The 21189-nt window shown below is 38.4% G+C and overlaps 1 protein-coding gene across 1 annotated transcript in view; it reads right to left on the minus strand.

The window, feature by feature from the left end:
• DNAH8 (dynein axonemal heavy chain 8) overlaps positions 1 to 21189 on the minus strand; it is a 414847-nt gene that overhangs the window by 370871 nt on the left and 22787 nt on the right. The window contains exons 6-9 of the mRNA XM_004619333.1: positions 20775 to 20938; positions 14867 to 15043; positions 9724 to 9837; positions 1299 to 1406 (exon numbers count right to left, since the gene is read on the minus strand). Coding sequence (XP_004619390.1) covers positions 1299 to 1406; positions 9724 to 9837; positions 14867 to 15043; positions 20775 to 20938 — 563 coding nt within the window. The remainder of the gene's footprint in view (positions 1 to 1298; positions 1407 to 9723; positions 9838 to 14866; positions 15044 to 20774; positions 20939 to 21189) is intronic.

Here is a 21189-nt window from a genome sequence, read left to right on the forward strand (position 1 = left end):
CTAGCTACTGATTATAAAGGGTTATAAAGGAAATCAAAGAAGAAATCAAAAAATTCCTGGAAACAAATTATAACAAGGACATGAGCTACCAGAACTTGTGAGACATAGCAAATGCAGTGTTAAGAAGAAACATTATAACTCTGCAAGCATTCATCAGGAAAGGCCCACATAAAAACTTGACTTCACAGGGGGCAAGGGAGCACTGAGGATAGAGAAGTGCTCTATGACAATGATAATTGGAAATGATCACTCTGGACAAGAACAGAATGCTAAAAGGAGATATATGTATATATATATATATAATAATCTTTCAATACCTGTATTGCAAGCCATAGTGCCCAGAAAAAGAGAGAGAGAGATTGAGAGAGAGAGAGAGAGAGAGAGAGAGAGAGAGAGAGAGAGAGATTGCCTGCATAGAGGCAGGCTGGGGCAGAGGGGCAGTGTCAGGGAATGATGGGAGGGAAACTGAAGACATTTTGGTGGGAATTGTACACTGGTGAAGAGACAGGTGTTGGAACATTGTACATTGTATGACCGAAACCAAATCATGGGCAACTTTATAACTGTATCTCATGTTGATTCAATTTTAAAAAATAAATAATGAATAAACAAAGTGGTAAAATAAAGAATGAGCTCAGGGATTTACATGCAGCATGGAAAAAAGGAACCCCTTCTCCTACTGCAAACCACAACACCCAAGAGGAGAGAGAGAGAGCAAAGGGGAATGCCCTGCCACAGAGGCAGGGTGAGGTGGAGGGGAGGGGTGGGGGTGGTGGGAGGGATGCTGGGACCTTTGGTGGTGGAGAATGGGCACTGGTGGAGGGATGGGTACTCGAGCATTGTATGACGGAAATGCAAGCACGGAAGTTGCAGTCTATAACTGTACCTCTCAATGATTCACTAATAAATTTTTTTTAAAAAAAGGAATCCCTTCTGTTAAGAATAATCAATCAGTACTTTTCTATTTTGTTGTGTTAGGGTTTGGTTTATTTGTTTGTTTATTTGTTTGGGGGCATACCTGGGGAAACTACAGTCAGGAATTACTCCTAGCAGAGCACACGAGACTTTATGGGATGCCAGGGATCAACCCAGGCTGGCCGAGTGCAAAGTAAGTGCCCTACTCATTATACTCTCACTGAGGAACATTAATTAGTACCTTTCTTTTCTTGTTCTCTGGAAGAATATTAATCTAGAACTCTGAGATGCACCCAAATTTCCCTTTCCCTTTCCCAGACCAGAGAAAAGCATTGTTGATCTGTTTACAGAACTACCTGCTTGAATTCTTCCCTGGAACCTACCTTGATGAACAGTGAGGTCATTCTCTCAGAGGTGTTGTAGTACCTCGACACGCTGTGAATCATTCTGATGGCATTAATCAAATTCTGTATTCCATGTGCCATGGAAACCTAAAATAGAAATATAGGAAGAGAATTTCAGGTAGGGCGTTTGCCTTGCACACTGGCTGACCTGGGTTCAATTCCTCCGCCCCTCTCGGAGAGTCTGGCAAGCTACCGAGAATATCCCGCCCACATGACAGAGCCTGACAAGCTACCCGTGCCATATTCGATATGCCAAAAGCAGTAACAAGTCTCACAATGGAGACATTACTGGTGCCCGCTTGAGCAAATTGATGAGCAAAGAAATTACAGTGATTTACAGGAAGAGAATTTCAGCAAATGTTTGTAATTTTAGTAATCAATATCTTAGAACTCTAAACTAGTACAACATTTTTACCTTTAAGTCAATTTTTACCCAATACCATGTGATGTTCTAAATTAGATCCTAGAACCAATTTCCTACAAAGAAGGAAATTATTTTTGACAAATGTAACAAGGTTGGACTCACAAATAAATCTCAGAAGAGAGGAACAAGCTGCAGAGATGCCTCCAGACCCCCAAATCACCATCCAGTTAAAAATTTAACTCCAACTCTGTCACCCAATTTAAAATTTTAGAATTCCTGGAACGACATCTCATACTCTATACCACTGATGTACCAAGAATAGCACACCACATTGAATGAGGCGTAAAGTAGAAGGCAACCAATCTCTATTAATATATGCATATGTACATATATACATACATACATGCATATATAATATTAGCACACAAGGCCCAACCTGTAAAAACATTTTAGTAATCTCTTATACAAGAGCTTAATATCTCCAGGGTGAGATACAACAATCTTCACACACTTTCTTCTAAGGAAACCTTTTTGGATCATTTTTAGCTGATTATTCATAACAAGTAATACAAAGTAAAGTACTTAGTGGTGGTGGGAAAATTTGAAATAATGGTGGGGGAAGGTGTAGTGGTGGTGGGATTTGTGTTGAAAAAATTAATATAATAAATTATTGTGAACAACTATTTTTAAAATGTAACAAGGTTTGGGGGGAGTTCTGTACTACAATACAATATTTTTTTAAGATTTATATTTTAAATGTATTTTTAAATTTATATTTTTAAATATTTTTAAACTATCCCTTTTTATGTTTATTTTGTTTTGTTTTGTTTTGTTTTGTTTAGGGGCCACAGCCCGAGGAGCTCGGGGCTTACTCCTGGATCTGTGCTCAGGGATCACTCCTAGCAGGGCTCAGGGGATGACATGGGGTGCCATGAATTGAGCCATGTGCAAACAAGTGCTCTCCCAGCTGTGTTATCGCTCCAACCCCAGAGTTTTTAAGGGTGAAGACACTAATAGCTTGAGGGGTTTTAGGCACTGTTTATGGTCATAAAGTTAGTTAAAAGCAAGAGATCAAATTGCAACTCACTTTTACCTTTTCAGCAAGCCCACTAAGTGTCACTCACTTCTGAGACAATGGGAAGAAATCCAAGTATAAGGTCACCTGTTCCAAAGGAGGTTCTGATAGAGTGGAAGAGATGAACAAACAAGTGGAACAAGTCAAACAGGACAGAGAACAGAGCAGAACAGGTCCAGTCAGGACACAAACCATGTGAACCTACTTTAGCTGCTCCCTGTCCAAGGCACTAGGCTAAGAGCCTCAGTTTTTTTTTCTCATCTCTGACACATTGCCTTACATATTATTTTACTTTGGTTTTTGCATTTGACACTTAAACAATGTTGAAGGTAAGTTTGATTTCATCAACTCCAATGTCCCTGATGGTCGGGTGGCACCAGTATTTAACTAGCTACTCAGAAGGCCGAAACATCTACTATGAGGGAGACTAAGACCCACCTAAGCTGAGGTGCCCGTGGGCTGGTGTGAAGTGGACTCTGTCCAGGGCACTGGACACTAGAGAGAAAAGACAGGAGCAAAATTTCCAAGTTACAACTCTACTCTAGGGAACCAGAAAAGAAAAACCAGTCCCCACAAGAATTTCTGCCACCAGCTGGTGTACACACACTGTGATCTTATATTTACACCAGTGATACCACAAACAAACAAAAATTAGCCAGGGAGAGATCAAATAACTTAAGATGGTGCCATGCCATGTTCATGATGATTCATGAATCTCAATTCAAGGTGTGGTCTGAGAGAGATGCTTAAATGTGGGAAAGAAAATGTCTTGGAATCTATGAGTACTATTATTTCTATTTAGTAAATAAGAAGCTAGCAGGTGAAAGAGGCAGAAGAAACAGAGCTATAGATAAGTACCTGAGATTGTTTGGGGGTTAAAAGGACCCATCAAGCAGACCTCCTGAGGCCTGGGGTTCCCTCTCAGCCATTTGCAGTCAATGGGGCCAGCAGGGCCTGTGCGTGCAGAGCTGTTTGTTTTCAGGGTACTAGGGACCAACAAAGCCAGCCCCACTGTGCTTAGAGGCCTCCAGGGCCACAATCAGAGATGCTGGAGACTAACACATTCCACATTTCGACATGTGCCCTAACCTCCATCCTGTATTCCAAGACTGATTTTTTTTTAGTTTTTATATTGGTCTCCCAGGAGTCCTCAGGGCACTGGCCACTCCTAGATTCTAGTCACCACCAAGCTGCACTTAGTACTACTGGGGGCTCCAACTCACGGCCTCTTAATAAATTCTACCAGTGCTTTATATATCTTGGATATTAACCCCTTAGCAGCTGAGTGGTGGGAAAATAATTTCTCCCAGTCTGTGCCTCTTGGTTTAATGTATCCCATTTGTTTATCTTTGCTTCCATTTGCTTGGTCAGTGGTGGTTTATCCTTAAAGATGCCTCTTAGCTTCAATATCATGGACAGAGTCTGCCTACATAGTCCTCTATGTACCGTATAAATTCAAGTCTGATATTGAACTTATAAATCCATTTTGATTTGACTTTTTGTGCATGGTGTAAGAAAGAGATTCAATTTTTTGCACATGTCTGACTAGTTTTCTCAACACCTCTTATTAAAGATGCTTTCCTTACTCCATTTCATAAATTTTGATTCTTCATCAAAGATTAACAAACCATATACCTGAAGGCCTTTCTCTATATTTTTAGTTCTATTCCATTGTTCTGAGGGTCGGTCTTTATTCCAGCACCACTGTTTTAATTACTACTGCTTTGTAGTACAGTTTGAAGTTGAGGAAAGTGACATCTCCCATCTTTTTCCTGAGAATTTCTTTGGCTACTTGGGGGAGTTTTATTATTCCATATGAATTTCATTAGTGTTTGATCTATTTATTTGAAAAAAATTCATGGGTGGGGCTGGAGGGATAGCACAGCGGGTAGGGCGTTTGCCTTGCACGTGGCCGACCCGGGTTCAATTCCCAGCATCCCATATGGTCCCCTGAGCACTTCCAGGAGTAATTTCTGAGTGCAGAGCCAGGAGTAACCCCTGTGCATTGCTGGGTGTGACCCAAAAAGCAAAGTAAATAAATTTTAAAAAAGAAAAAATTCATGGGCATCCTTATGAGAGTTCATTAAATCTGCATAATGCTTTGGGCGGGGCGGGGGAGGTGTTGTTGCCATTTTGGCGATGATGTTAATCCCCCCAACATGAGGAAAGGGTGTGTTTCCATTTCCTCATGTCTAATTTTATTTTCCTAAGTTTCATAGTTTTCTTTGCACAAACTTTCACCTCTTTATTTAGGTTGATCCCTAGATATTTGATTTTCTTCAGAACAATTGTGAGTGGGGAAAACACATCCAACCCATTAAAAAATGGGGAGAAGAGATGAATAGGAACTTCCTCAAAGAAGAATACAAATAGTCAACAAGCATATGAAAAAGACATTTGATATCACTAAGCATCAGGGCAATGCAAATCAAAACAATAATAATATATCACTTCACACCACAAAGACTGGTACTCATTAAAAGGAACAACAACTCAGGGTCCAGAACAGTAGTACAGTGGAGAGGGCATTTGCCTTGCACATGGCCAACCCAAGTTCAGTCCCCGGCATCCCATATGATCCCTCAAGCACTACCTGAAGTGATCCCAAGCACAGAGCCAAAAGTAATCCCAGAGCATTGCCGGGTGGGACTCCAAAACCAAAACAATAGCAACCAGTGTTGGCATGGATGCAGAGAAAAGGGGGCCCTCATTCACTGCTGGTGGGAATGCCGACTTGTCCAGCCTTTTTGGAAGACAGTATTAACATTCCTCAAAAAAATAGAAATTGGGCTTTCTTACAACCCAGTAATTCCACTCCTGAGAATAAAGCTTTAGGGCCCCAAATCACACTGCAGAAAATCCATCTGCACTCCTATGTTCATTGTAGTACTATTCACAGTGCCAAAGAACAGGTGACTGGCTAAAGAAACTATGGTACATCTCGCAGTGGAATAGATTACTTTCCTTACTCAGCTGTAAGGAAGAATTAAAGCATGCGATTTGCTGCTACATGGATGAATCTGGAGAGTATCATCTGAATCAGAGAGAGGACAGATACAGAATGATCTCGCCAATATGCAGGATAAAGAAGTAAGTGGAAGAATTACCAATGCCAAAAGGCAATAGAAGTGAAGAGCATGGAGCGGGTCCTTAGTAGGAAGCTTTCCACGGGCTGGGGACAGGCACGTGAAAGGTCAAGGAAAGAGCAACAATGATAGGAGTGATCACTCTGGACCAAAACTAAGTGCTAAAAAGAGGTAAAGTGACATGGATGATACCCCATCAGTAATAGTATCATAAACCACCATGCCTAAAAGCATGAAGGGGAAAGAAAAGATAAAATAGTGCCTGCCATAAAGGCAGGCCAGGGTGTAGGAGGTAAACTGGGGGCATTGGTGGAGGAAGTGGAGGAAGTGGCTAAAACTCAATTGTGAACAACTTTGTAACTTTGTAATTCATGGTGATTAAATAAAATTTAAAAAAAAACTCCTATCCTCCTGTTCTCTACTCCTCTTCCTTTGAGCTATCTTCCTAATTCCTAAAACTCTGCTATTTTTGTGAGGGACAGGGCCACACTCAGTGGTACTTAAGGCTTACTCCTAGATTTGCATTCAGGGATAATTCCGGGCAGGCTCAGGGATTCTGGGAATCTAAGACAAGCATTCTACCTTCTGTAATAGTGTTCCAGTCCCTGGGGCTGGAGTGATAGCACAGCAGGTAGGGCATTTGCCTTGCACGCGGCCAACCCGGGTTCGATTCCCAGCATCCCATATGGTCCCCCAAGCACGGCCAGGAGTTATCCCTGAGTGCATGAGCCAGGAGTAACCCCTATGCATCGCCAGGTGTGACCCAAAAACCAAAAAGAAAAAAATAAATATATATATATACATATATATATATATTTCCAGCCCCTCAAAACCCTGCTCTTTTAAAAAGTATAAAAATCAAGATAAAGTCACATCATCACTCAAATGAGTCTTTTATTTACAGGACAATAAAATATATTACAGCATTTTACCTAGTTTTCTCAGGGCTTACTCCTGGCTCTGCACACAGGAATCATTCCTGTCAGTGCTCAGGGAACCATATGGGTTGCTGAGGATCAAACCCAGATTGTCTGCGGGCAAGGTGCCTTACTCACTGTACTATCACGCCATTAAAAAGGAAAACATATTAAAAATGAAAGCATTTTTAAATGTGGATGAGATACACGCTGGGGGAAAGTCATCCCAGATAGAGAAGGGAACACCAAGTAATATGTGATTGGAGATTCTGCGCGGGAAGGGAGATGTATGCTGAAAGTAGACTAGAGACTGAACAGGATGACCAATACCCCTATTGCAAACCACAACACCCAAAAGGAAAGAGAGATATCAAATTGGAATGCCCTGCCACAGAGGCGGAGTGGGGTAGGGGGGATGGCATTGGGGGTGGGTGGGAGGGTTACTGGGTTCATTGGTGGTGGAGAATGGACACTGGTGGAGGAATGGGCTCTCAAACATTGCATGAGGGAAAAACAAGCACGAAAATGTGTGAACCTGTAACTGTACCCTCACAGTGATTCACTAATTAAAAAATAAATAAATTTAAATAATAAAAAATGCTACTACAAAAATAAATAAATAAATAGATGTTGATGAGATAAATAAAACCAGAAAGTACTATACGTCCTAGGTTTGTGGTATAAGAATGACAAAACAATTTCCTATAACTTACGGATATTTACAACATAACTTTGCAATTTAACCTTGAATGTCAGAATTCATATTTAATATTATATTAAAGTCAAAAAGATTTTAATGCAAATAGGACTAGAAAGAATTTCTGGCAACTCCATAATATGAGTCAATGTCAGTGAAGTATCACTAATTCCAATAAAGTAGGTTTGGGGAGAATAGCAAACGAGCCCTTAGGAAAATGCCCTTCATCTCAGTTTTAAACATCATTATTTATTATAGCAACCCCTGAGTAACAGTTCTGAACTATCAATACACATGGTATGGACATTTTGAATGTGAGATATACAGTAGTATGTATCCCAGGGTGATAAAATGTAACATTAGTTCAAAATATTAAACAGCAAGAAATGGAAGCATGAACTCTTTACACTTTTCTTATTCTAATGATGTTACAATCCCAAAAGCAACTGCTGGTTGTTTTGAAGAGAATAAAGGGGCCAGAGAAATGGTAGAAGGGTTAAAAGATATTTGCCTCACATAGGGCTGTCCCTGGTTTAAATCCCCGGCATCACATATTGTCCCTTGACCACCATCAGGAGTTACTCTCGAGCACAGAGTCAGGAATATAGCCCCTGAGCACCTCTAGATGTGGTCAGGAGACAAAATATCAAAAATTAAAATAAATAGTAAGGAAAAGAAGAAAATAAAGAAAAGAATAAAGAAAATGTGATAGAAAAAGTTTTTAGAATTACAGAAGCAGGGCTGGAGAGATTGTAAAGTGGGTAGGGCATTTGCCTTACATGCAGTTGGCCTGGGTTCTATCCCCGGTATCCCATATGGTCCCCCAAGCACAACTAGGAGTAATTCCTGAGTGCAGAGCCAGGAGTAGCCTCTGAGCATCGCCGGGTGTGACCCCCCAAAAAAAGCCAAAAAAGAAAAGAATTACAGAACAGCAGGTCTACAAGAAGGGATGATTATATGACTCAATACTTTAGTATTTATTTACAAAAGAAAATGTTTGAAATAGCCCTATATCAGACATATAAAGACCAACAGCAACAATAACAAAAATTTCACCTTCACAATGCATATCCATGACTAGAGCAACTGAACATTTTTTAATTGTTTGAAAAGAACTAAAAGCAACACGAACTAAAAGATAAAATTATGCAAAAAAAGACTTTTGAACATAGAAGTTGAAATTAGCATATCCTAAAATGTATAACCTTGTCAAAATTTTTAATTGTATCTTTCTGCAATTTTACCTCTTTCAATGAAAAATTTTAAGTATTTAAGAGCACACATAGAACAGTATAACGGAACATTTATACCATCATTATATAACACTATATATTTACATGTAGGTTAAAATACACACATAAGTAGCCATAAAGAAATATATATAATGCAAATATTTTGTTTAACTAGCTCTTCTGAAGTTTGTGTTTTCAATAAATACATATTTGAATTATTTTAAATGCAGTAATTTTTCTCATTTTATTTAAACACTGTGGTCTATGATAATTTGTTACTGGCATTCTATATTCCTACACCCATCCCACCACCACTGTCACCTTCCCTCCATCACTGATTTTTTCAACCACCCTTCAAGCCTGCTCTAGTTACAGGCCACAGAAATTTATTTTTTACTGCTGTTACCACTAGAAGAGTAATGTAATGATCAAAATATACTTCAATAAAAGAAAATTTTTGAAAATTGTTGTACCTCACCATGGGAACAATAATCCTTGTCTGAGAATTTACTAAGCTGTTGTTTGAGTTAAGACTTCTTCTGTGTTAGTGTTTCTGTTCGTCAAAATTAGTTGGCTTCTACTTTACATTCCCATCCAATCTGGTGTGCTCCTACTGCGATGTTAGTATTGTAGAGTTTGGAGATGTTGCACAGCTGCATTTGCTTGCGAAAATTCAGAATATCTAACTGGGCAGTCCAGCCGGAGGCATGACCGCAGCTCTTGGGGTTTGACTGCAGCTGCCAGGGCTTTGGTAGGTGGGAAGTTGGCCTGCTCCCCTCCCAAGATTGCCCCAGAGGTCTCAGCAGGGACAAGGTATCTGGGAAATTTTTGCAGCTAATTGATCTCTTTCAAGATTTATTTCTAGGTCTCTGAAACAGGACTGGTAGATGGGCTGGCATGGAGGAGGCAGTGGGACTTGGTTGTGGCTGCCAGGTTTCCAGGAAGTACAGGCAGGTGGGGGGAGGTCGCCCATCCAACTCCAAGAAGGCTAAATACAATGACTTTTAAACTATACTTTAAAAAGAATACTTACTAGATCGTAGTTATAGAGTGGTTGACAAACTTTTTCTAGAGTATACAAATATCTGACATTATCTTTTGATTCATTTGCTGTATCTGTGATTCTTGCATCTAAATCACGCCAATTCTAAGAGAAATGCAAGAATTATATGAAATACACAAATATACCAGTGTGCTAAGGTATAATCAAGAAAATTAAGTCTTTCCCTCCAATCATACACATACTAAAATAAAAGTTTTTCTAAAAAATATTAATTTTTTCCTTAAACTATTTAATAGTAACTGTGAAGACTTGGGCTGGGTAAATACAAGAGTTAAGACTCATGACCCCAGTTCAATCCTTCTCACCATGTGTCCCCCACAAGCTTGCCAGTGTGGGCCTGAGGCCCCCAAGCACCCTCAGTGTGGTCTTGATGATATCCAGTACCTAAGGTCTGAGCACACACCATTGAATCCTTGCTTTGAACTGCTGACTCTATTGGGGGTAACACTTTGGAGTGTCTCCCAAACTCCCTGGAGACTGGCTTGGAAGCCCCCTCCCCCTGCCAATTTAAAACTGAAGGTATTTCCGTTTGAAATTAACAACCTGTTGGTGTACTTAAACCAGAACACACTTTTACCTGAAATGATTTTTTTCTTTGTTGCTGTTTTTACCATTGTTTTTTACTGTTAAATTTCTAGAAGTGTCTCTGTCTGCTTTGGGTATTAGTGTAATATTAGCTTCATAGAAGGTGTTAGAAAGAATTCCCTTTTCTTCAATATTTTGGAAGAGTTTAAGGATCAACTGCAGTAATCTTCTCTGAAGTTTTGATAGAACTTACCCATGAACCCTTCTGGACAGGATTTTTATTATTGAGCAGATTCTTAATTACTGTTTCAGTTTCCTTGCTTTGGGTTGTCCTGTTCAGGACTTCTATCTCTTCTTCTCTCAGTTTTGGAAGATTACATGAATCTAAGAATCTTTCCATTTCTTCTAAGTTCTCCAGCTTAACAGCAAAATTTTGTTCATAGAAACATCTCATGATATCTTAAATTTCTGAGGAATATTTAATTGTAACTTTTCCATTTTATCTTTGATCTACCAGGGAATTTTCTTTTTTTCTAGTGAGCCTAAATAAAGATTTGTCTATCTTGTTTATACTTTCAAAGAACAAGCTCCAGCTTTATAAACTTTTTGCATTGCTTTCTTGATTTCTATATTTTTATTTCTGCTCAAATTTTTATCATTTTCTGCCTGGTACTACTTTTGCAAGTCATTTGTTGTCCTTCTCCAGGCATTTAAGATGTGTGTTTAGGTTTTTGATTTGACTTTTTTCTTCTTTCCTAACATATGTGTATTGCTATAAAGTTTCTGCTCTATTATAGCTTTTTCTGTCCCATAGATTTTGATAGTTTGTTTCTTTATTCTCATTATTTTCAAGTAATCTTTTTATTTCTTCCTTGATTTCCCTTCGATTCATTTGTTAGTAGTGTTAGTTCAGCTTCAAGTGTTGGAATTTTTCTCCATCTTCAATAAAGTTAATTTCTTATTACATGGCAGTATGGTCTGAGAGGGTGCTTGAGTATGATTTTATGCTTGTAAATTTACGTATTTTTGAGTTGCTAGTATGTGATCTATTCGAAAGAATGTTCCATGTGCACTAGAGAATGTGTATTCAGCTTTTGGGGATGGATAACTCTGTTTATGTTCATAAATCCCACTTCTTCCAACTCCGCATTTATCTCTTTTAATATTATTAATATTCTGTCTGGCTTATCTCTCTGGTTGTGAATGTGGAATGTTGAAGCCCCCCACTACTATTGTTTCTTTAGGTCTGTGAGAAGAAGCTTTATAAACATTGATGACCTTTCATTTGGTGTAAATATGTTGATAAGTTAGTACTTCTTTGTCTATTATCCCTTAAACAATAAGTAGTATCCATCCCTTTCTCTAAATTACCTTTTTTTAAGATTGAATATTGTTTGATCTAGTATAAATTTGATTTTCCCATATTCTATTTTTTGTGTCTACCATTGGCTTGTATTGTTTTTGTATCCTTTTACACTGAGTCTGTATTTACCCTGTGAATTTAAGCATGTTTCCTGTTAGCAGCAAACTGATGCATTTGTTTCCTCATCCATACAGCTACTCTATGGAGTAGAGTACTCATAGGAAAGTATAGTTTACTAACATTCAGAGATATTATTAATTTTAAGGGCTATATTGTAATTTTCTTAAAGGAGTTTAATTGTTTTTACCATTAGTCATTTGCTTTTTATAGACAGGCTTTCAATAATTCTTGCAGGGTTGGTTTAGTTATACAAATGCTACAACTCATTTGTCTGAAAATATTTGTATCCTTCCTTCAAACTAAATAACAGTTTTGCAGGATAGTGAACTCTAGGTTAGAAACTTTTCTTATTTGGAACTTTAAATATGTCATTCCACTTCTCACTTGCTTATACAGTTTCATGTGGGAGATCTGTAGTTATTTCTTTTAAATTGATTGAGATTCTGAGTTTTAAAACATTGTTAATAATGGCTTCTCATGATTCTTATGTCATATCATTTGTGTTTGAAGCTATTCTCATCTCTTGATCCACTAAGTAGTCTGTCTTTCTCTTTGGTTCTTGCCATTTTGATTACAATGTGTTTTTTGGGTAGGACTGTATAACTTTTCTCCTCACATCCCTTGATAATGATATATTTTATAATTATAGTACAGTGATCAAAACTAAGAAAGTAACATCAATACAATATTGTCAACAGACTTAATTTCCATTTCCCAGTTCTTCTACTAATGCCTTTTTTTTCTATTCTAGGATCCAAGCCAATATCCTACATTACATTAATGATCAAAGTGTTGAAGATTATTAATATCAAGGTGCAGAAGAATATTTACAATCAAGATTAAAGAATATTACACTGCACGTGATTTTTAACAGTTAGAAATGCAAAACAAAATTGCAATTTAACATGTTCTTAGTGAACTTTTACATAAATTCAGCTCTATTTGGGGCTGGAGCAATAGCACAGCGGGTAGGGCGTTTGCCTTTCACGCGGCCGACCCGGGTTCGATTCCCAGCATCCCATATGGTCCCCTGAGCACCGCTAGGAGTCATTCCTGAGTGCAGAGCCAGGAGTAACCCCTGTGCATCGCCAGGTGTGACCCAAAAAGCAAAAAAAAAAAAAAAAAAAAAAAAAATTCAGCTCTATTCATGTTCAAGTTTACAAATGGATGACATTTATGTAGAAACACACTAAGATATACCAAAAAAAGCAGAACTGTGATTGTTTATCATGCAGGAACAGAACTTGGGGGTAGGAAGTTCCATGATTGCAATTTTTTTTATCTATTCTGTTTAAATGTTTTACAAAAACGATCATACACTTATTTCCTAAAAATAAAGGAATTGAAAAAAATTGAAAAAGAATCAAGTCAAACTAAATAAAGATGTCCTGTAGAAAAGGAAATGGATTAGTGAGGATGTTTGATGATAAAATTTTTTTAAAGAAATTTTAATCTTTTGGTCTCTCTCTCTCTTTTTTAATGACTCACCATGAGATAGTTACAGACTTACACACTTTTGTGATTGCATTTCAGTCAGACAATGATCCAGTACCCGTCTTTCCACTAGTGCCCATTCTCCACAACCAATGTTCTCAGTGTCCCTCCCGCCACCCCCAACCCATCCCCTACCTGCGCTGTAGCAGGTATATTCTCTCTTACTCTCTTTCTCCTTTTCGGTGTTATGATTTGCAGTACAAGTACTAAGCGGCCATAATATTTGGTCCATAGTCTAGTTTCAGCATGCAGAAAGAATATTTTTATCTTTACCTTTCTATGCAGTTCTGTTTCAATAAGCCGATATTGGCTCAAAATTTCCAAAACAATCAAAAACTAAAAGATTATAATTTATTAATAACTTATTTTTTAAACTTCCTGAAATAACAATGATACAAGAAATTCTTGTATTTAAAGAAAGCCTTTGATTCTGTTGAGATTAAAGTGGCCATCGAAGCCCTAGACAAAAAGGGCATTCAGATTAAGTACATCACGATCCTCTGTGAGCTGTATTACAGATTCACCAGCAGGATCTCACCAGTCTACAAGGAAGTGATCATTGACATAAAGAGAGGGGTTCGGCAGGGTGATACCATTTCACCAAACTCTTCAGTGCCACCCTCAATAACGTCATGCAATGACTGGAATGGGAAGGAATGGGATGAAGATAGACCGTCAGCAACTACCCACCTCCACTTTGCTGATGACATCGATCTAATAACACCAAACAGTAGCCAAGTGGCACCAATGCTGGCCAACTTCGACCGTGAGTGTGGAAAGGTCGGACTGCACTTGCATCTCACGAAGACAATGTTCATGAGAAACAGACTAGTTCCTGACATTCCATTTGCTCTCAACGGAACAAGCAACTCCGAATGCAGCAGTTATGTGTACCTAGGTTGAGAACTTAACATGAGGAATGACCTGGCACCAGAGCTGCACAGGAGGAAGAGAATGGTGTGGATCGCCTTCAAGAGCATCAAAGAAGTTGTTAAGAGGATGAAGAAACTCTGACTCTGGGCACATTTTTTCGACTCCACCGTTCTTCCTGCACTAACATACACCTCAGAGACCTGGGCCCTACGAAAACAGGATGAAAACTCTATTCAGGTTTCCCAAAGAGGAATCGAAAGAGCTATGATTGGAGTATCACGTTTCACTCAAGTGAGAGAAGGAATCCAGAGTTCCAACGTCCATCGATGATCGAGAATCAGGGACGCTGTCTTGTTTGCCAAGGTGCCAAAAATCAATGGGCTGGACACATTATGTGATTTGGAGATGACGGGACGTCAAATGAATGCCTGGCTGCCCACCTGCAAGATGGTCAGACTTCTTCATCAAGACCCTGAACGAATGGTTTGAGGCTCTTTGTGTTCCTGGAGCGAGCAGATGCCATTGGGATACTCTAGCACATGACAGGGATGAATGGAGACATTACTGGTGCCCACCCGAGCAAATCAATGAGCAAGGGATGACAAGTGATACAAATGACACAAGAAATCCTTACTCAGAGGTTAGCAGTTCTAAATACATAATACTGGTACAATTTGATAAAGGTAATTTTCTAGTTACTTGTTCTAAAATGTACCAAACCTTTAAAAGAACTTTTACCTTTAGTAATTTGGAGTGTGCAACATTAAGCACATTTATGATAGCTTTACAACTGGGGCCTTTAATCTGCTCAATAATATAATTGAATTTGGCTGACATGTGTTTCCAATGTTCCAATTCAGTGAGTGGACCAGAATCATCAGCTTCTTTTCTCATCTGTTCACTTTCAATAAGGACCTGCAATCAAAAATATTCACAAAGTATAGAAATACTTTCTAGTTAAATATTTCATTTGCAACTTTCCAAATAAAAAAAAACTTAAAATAGGGAAATGACCTCTGAAATGGAAAAAACACTTTTAAAAACTTAGCAAATTTAGAATAAAAGGAATCTTCTATATTTGAGGTAGAGCACAAATATAGAAACTCTCTGGTCACTGGAGTGGGGCGGCGTCAGCCCAAAACTCCAAGTGGTCCCGGCTGCCGGAAGTCACGCCCTCAACCCACCCTCGGCGCCATCTTGCCACAATCCACAGAGAAGCGGCAGGCATTCTGGTGAGCAACGCGGCCCGGACAATGCTCCGGACCCGAATCGGGGCCAGCAACACCGGGGGGCCGGAAGGAGGAGGTGCTGCCAGCACACCTTCTCCAGATGGAGCCCTGGCGACACTGAGCAGCAACTAACACGGCTCCAGGATTCGGGACTGGGACACATCCAAGCCGCGCAGCCACATTTGCAGCCGTGCGACTTTTTCTAAAACCTGAAAACATACAATCTTTGAATGGAAAACGAATTATCAAATGCCTCCTTATTAGGGTTATCTTGTTTGGGGATATAACTCCCACAACAATAGTGAGTTTTGTGTTGAAATATGGAACGTAATCAAGGTGAAGAGAAAATGAAGTGAAATTCATCAGTTATACAGTTGGGGTGGGGGGCGGGGGGTATACCGGGGATTTTGGTGGTGGAATATGGGCACTGGTGAAGGGATGGTGTTTGAATACGGTATAACTGAGACATAAACCTGAGAACTCTGTAACTTTCCACATGGTGATAAAATTTTTAAAAAAAATAAATAAATAGAAACTCTCTGGGCTCTGTGTTCAGGGAACTTTTGGTTCTGAGCTTGGAGATGGTTCACGGCACAAGGGATTATGTGGTGCCAGAATTGGTTCTGGTCCTCCCACATGCAAAACATGAGCTCAGTCCAGTGAGTTACCTCTTCAGAGAAAAAAGAAACTTCTTTTTGGGGACATATCCCTGACAATTCTCAGGGCTTACTCCTATCTCTACACTCAAGACTTATTCCTAATGGGCTTAGGGGACCATGGGATGCCAGGGACAAAACCCATATTCCTGCATGCAAGGCAAATGCCCTACCCACTGTACTATCACTGCAGCCTCAGGAAACTTCTTTAATATGATAAATAGTATAAATTTTAATCTGGTAAATGGTGTAAATATCAACATTCTATAGCAGTTATTTTTAAAATAAAATTTTATTTTCAAAAATCACTCTAAAACCAAGAACAAGTTTGCCATTATCACCTTCTATTTCTATTAAATCTGGTAACAGAGGTTCTAGAAAGGGTATCTACAGACAAAAGGCAAAAAAATACAAAAGAAAATTGGGAAAATACCATCATCACATATATGGATATATATACATATATATAAAGAAGCAAAAACAATGGGAGCCAACAAATGATTACCATCCAAAAAAATTATTTAGTCCACAGCCATACCACCCTGAATGCTTTAAATAATCATAAAATATTATTTAAAGTCTAACAATTCAGTAAGACACCTGCATCTAATCTAGAAAAAAGACTAAATAACGTGAGCAGACCATTCAATGATAGGAAAACCTATAGCCATTAAGCACATACAGGACATGTCACAGGGTGATCCAAATAAATCAAAGTACCGTCCCACACCAACTCATTGACAATAATTAAAAATCTGACAATTCCTTGTAACTGAAATAAAACTCTCATATGCGTCTACAAACAAAGCACAATAGTATAATCACGATCTGAAGGGATTTTATAATATCCCATAAAAGAATCTTGTAATTCTCCCTGAAATTCCATGGGGAAACTCTCAGAGCAGGAGGACTGCTCAAAGATATTCACTGGCGATGTATTTGTATGGTTTACAGAACCAAAAGAGTAGAAATGACTGTCTTTCTGATGGAGTGGATTAATGAATTATTTTTACCTTCTTAAACAGAATATATCAGGCATCATCTAGACGTCTCCTAAATGTTGGAAAATCTATGTAGTAAGTTTATTTCCTCATAGAGAAATACCAGACATCAGTTAGATGAATGAAATTACACTAATTTGTACCGATTATTAAAGGGAATGATAGGAAATTCTTTAAAATTTAGGGGCCAGAGAGATAGTATAGTTTGTAGGGCATTTGGCTTGCACACAACCAACCCAAGTTAGATCCTGGCATCCTATATGGTCCCGAAGTACTGCCAGGAATAACTTCTGAGTGCCCAGGAGTAACCTCTGAGAATTACCTGAATTACCTGGTGTGACCCAAAAACAAACAAAATTTTTACTTTTGTTGGATCCAGAGCAATAGCATAGAGAAAAAGATGCTTGCATTGCCCACGATGAATCCACATTCAATCCCAGCACCCATATGGTCCCTCAAAGCCACCAATATACTGATCCCTGACATTGAACATAAGTAATGTCAGGGCATAGCTGGGTAAGTTTCAAAAACAAGCAAAAAATTAACAAAATAAAAATTTACTATAGTTTAGGTAATAGTGTTATAGTAGTGTTCAAGTTTATAGTTATTTGAACACTACTATAATACTACTATAGTATTGTACACATGTTACTACATGCCACCACCATCAAATGGCAAAGACTCTCCATTATATAAATACAGGTATGTATATCTGCATATGACATATCCACTTATAAATACTATAACTGGGTTATCATATAAGATACTATAGTATTTCAAGTTCAAGCTATATAACGCAAAATCTATATGATATAATATTCAGTAAAACTTGTAAGGGAATAGGCAAAGACAATAACACTAGGGTAGTGATCACCTAGAGTGAGGGAAGAAGAGGAATACTGTGGTCAGTGAAAATGGGTGGAGCCAATACAGCCAAAGGCAATCATGTAATCTTGGTGGTGATTACAGGGCTGTTTGTTATATTAGTCTGTGCTTTTTATATCTATAGCTTTCATAACAACTAATGATGAGATTTTTAAGAATATAATGAAGCAAAATACATAGTTGGCTTTCAAAAAAACCTATGAAGTTTTTTTCTTTTTTATTCTTCATGCTTCTGGTGCGAGCAGACACCACTGGGCTACACTAGCACTCAACAGGGACGAATGGAGACGTGTGGAGAGTGACCTTGAAAATGGCTGTGGGGGCTGGAGCGATAGCACAGCGGGAAGGGCGTTTGCCTTGCATGCGGCCGACCCAGGTTCTAATCCCAACATCCCATATGGTCCCCTGAGCACCGCCAGGGGTAATTCCTGGGTGAAGAGCCAGGAGTAACCCCTGTGCATCGTGGGGTGTGACCCAAAAACCAAAAAAAAAAAAAAAAAGGCTGTGTCTGGGTTCTGGAGGTCTTCGGCTGTCAGGGCTCTGCTTGGGGCGGGAAGGAAACAATGCACCCCCTCCGAGGGGCCCCGGTGAAGACAGCCAGGCTTGGGAGCAAGAGACTCTGCATTGCTCTCTTCCGGGAATTTGGTTGTATAGTCTCTGGATTTTGGCCATTGATGGGATTACACAGTGCTTGGGGCAGTTTGTGGATGTGACCGCCTTACTACTGCAAAATGGGGGATCTGGGCGGAAGAGGCCAGCCCCGATCTGAGCAGGCTTGGAGATCTCATCCCCGGGTCCCGCACACCTGGGTTCCTCTGCCGGTAGGAATTTATTTATCTATCTTTCAATAAATTGAAGAAGCAATCACGTAGATTCAAAGACACAAGGTCTGTTGAGCAAGAATGCCTGGAGCATACATTGTGTTAAAGCAGTCTGCACACCCACATGTCACTGTTTTAAAATTTTAGATTTGCTATATGTGTTTTTTTTTATTCAAACTTTGAAGACAGTTGGGAAGGTTTTTTTAAACTTATTGAAAGATAAATAACATAATAATGAGACCTTAAAAACTAATAAAATCTAGGGTTGGGAAGAGTCAATAAAGTCAATGAAGCACTTGCCTTTTATATAGATGACCTGGGTTCAATATCAACACCCCTAAATTTATTGAGTAATTAATCCTGACCCTCCCCAGGAGTGACCACTGAGCGCAGAGGCAGGAGTAAGTTGTGAGAGCATCACTGAGTGTGGTTTAAACCAAAACAAAAAATTAATTAATAAAATATGCATTCTCTCTCCCCCTCCCTCCCTTCATCATTTCCTAAGTAAAACTGTTTTTACTTCACTAAAAATTTAATTCAATCACTCCTAAAATATTATAAAATGATACAAGCTTATGCTACCTGAGTAAAAAAAGGCATCTCAAATTGGATTCTTCCTAGAATGTAGCCCATTCCATTTCCAGGGGAAATGGAAATCAAAGTATGAGAAACTTTCTATCTTCTTTAAGAAACCACTTATAGTGTCCTATATTATGCTTAGTTATTTATAACTTTTTAATTTTTTAACATTACTTTTTAAAGACTTTATACTCAGAACTCTTTTATGATTCATCCATGTTGCTACATGTATCTTCTTTGTTTTATTGAGTTTTATATATACCCTTATAATTCATTTTAAATTAATTTTTGTATATAACAAAAATCTTTATTTTAAATGTACTTTTAAAAAATATCTTCAATATCTTGCATTGACTGTGGGCAGATTGTTGCAGTTGCCTCATCTGATTTCATTATTTCAAGTTAATAAATTTCCTGAAAGTTCAGATTATTTTCTTTTCCTTCTTCTTTTTTATGAATGGACATCTGTATTTTTTCATCTTAATAAGCAGAGAGGCTCTCCCAAGCCATTATGTACAGCATGTCTGTACTTTTCAGAATGGGTTATAATTCCCCCTTCCTCCAGCAGATGAACAGGTGACTGCAGAAGTCACCTTCTGGTGAGAAAAATCACCTGCTTCAATCACCAAGTGACATCCAAAAGTGAATTCCATAGCCAGTATTCCTGTCCTTGATGACATTTCCAAATCCCTCCACCTTTTCCATTTCCATTTTCCTTCCCCCTCCTTCCACTATGATTTTCAGAAGGTTAAACTGGAGCCGCTTTCCTCTGGCTCTGCTCAAATGACCCTCTGCTTCCTTAGCTGAAGATTTTCTTCTCTAGTTCCATTGTCCTGTGCTCAAGAACCAAATGGCTAAGAGTTGGTTCTTAGGACCCTCTTTAAAGTTTATAATAGCTGTTAGGGGATAATGTTTATAGCATAAAGAAGGCACCTCAGAATGTTTCCAATTGCACATATATCCCAACTACCACCTCTGCTTTCAGTAGTTTTATTTGGCCTGAGAATTGCAGACTTGCCACTATATTACTGATACGAGTGACTTTAGATTGAATCTTTATCAACACAGACCATTTCACTGAATTTTAGGAGTTATTTATTTAACGTCTAGCTAAATAATTTATCACTATAGTCTTTTCATTGCGTTCTTTCCTCTCTCTCTTATTGATTTATAAACAATAAATGCAGTACTAAGATTAAATTTTGGCTATGCCTGAGACTTCATTATTCCACTGTAACACCATACTGTTATAGCTTCCATCTAAAAGTGAGAAATGTATTTAAATTAATTGTATGTGTCCCGTAGAGACCAATGACTTTTGCACTAGAGTCAGATGGCTGGGCTCCCAAGCAATCTTTGAAGACTCCTCATATCTTCATATCTTCCCTTTACTTTCAAGGACCAAATGCAATGGATAGGACACTGCATGATGAGAACTCTGATTCATGTAACTATAGTTACACTTGTTAGCTCACCTGTTCAATCTGTTTGTACCATATCATCAGCACATCCTCTAGGTTACGAAGAGTTTCTGAATTGCTAGCTGCAGCAGTTACTTCTTCAAAACTATGAAGTTTGGAAAAATCAACATTGTCTATCTTCTTTAATGTAACTGTTCCTTCAATGCTTATTCTAGCTCCTAAAAGGAAGAAAATATTGCTAAGAAGTGTTTAGCATCAATATAAGGCTTCAACCTATAATTACAAACATGGTGTCACTTTGTGATAACACAGTCCATATTTAAGTGATTTTACTTATAATTTCAATAAAATTATATACATTAATAAAAGGAAATAATAAAACTGAACATTTAAAAAATAAATTATACATTTTAAATACAGTGACATTTTTCATTAATAATACAGGAAGAGAATCTTGCTATTATGATAA

Source organism: Sorex araneus, chromosome 5 (assembly GCF_027595985.1).
Source record: "Sorex araneus isolate mSorAra2 chromosome 5, mSorAra2.pri, whole genome shotgun sequence".
Classification (NCBI taxonomy): Eukaryota; Metazoa; Chordata; class Mammalia; order Eulipotyphla; family Soricidae; genus Sorex; species Sorex araneus.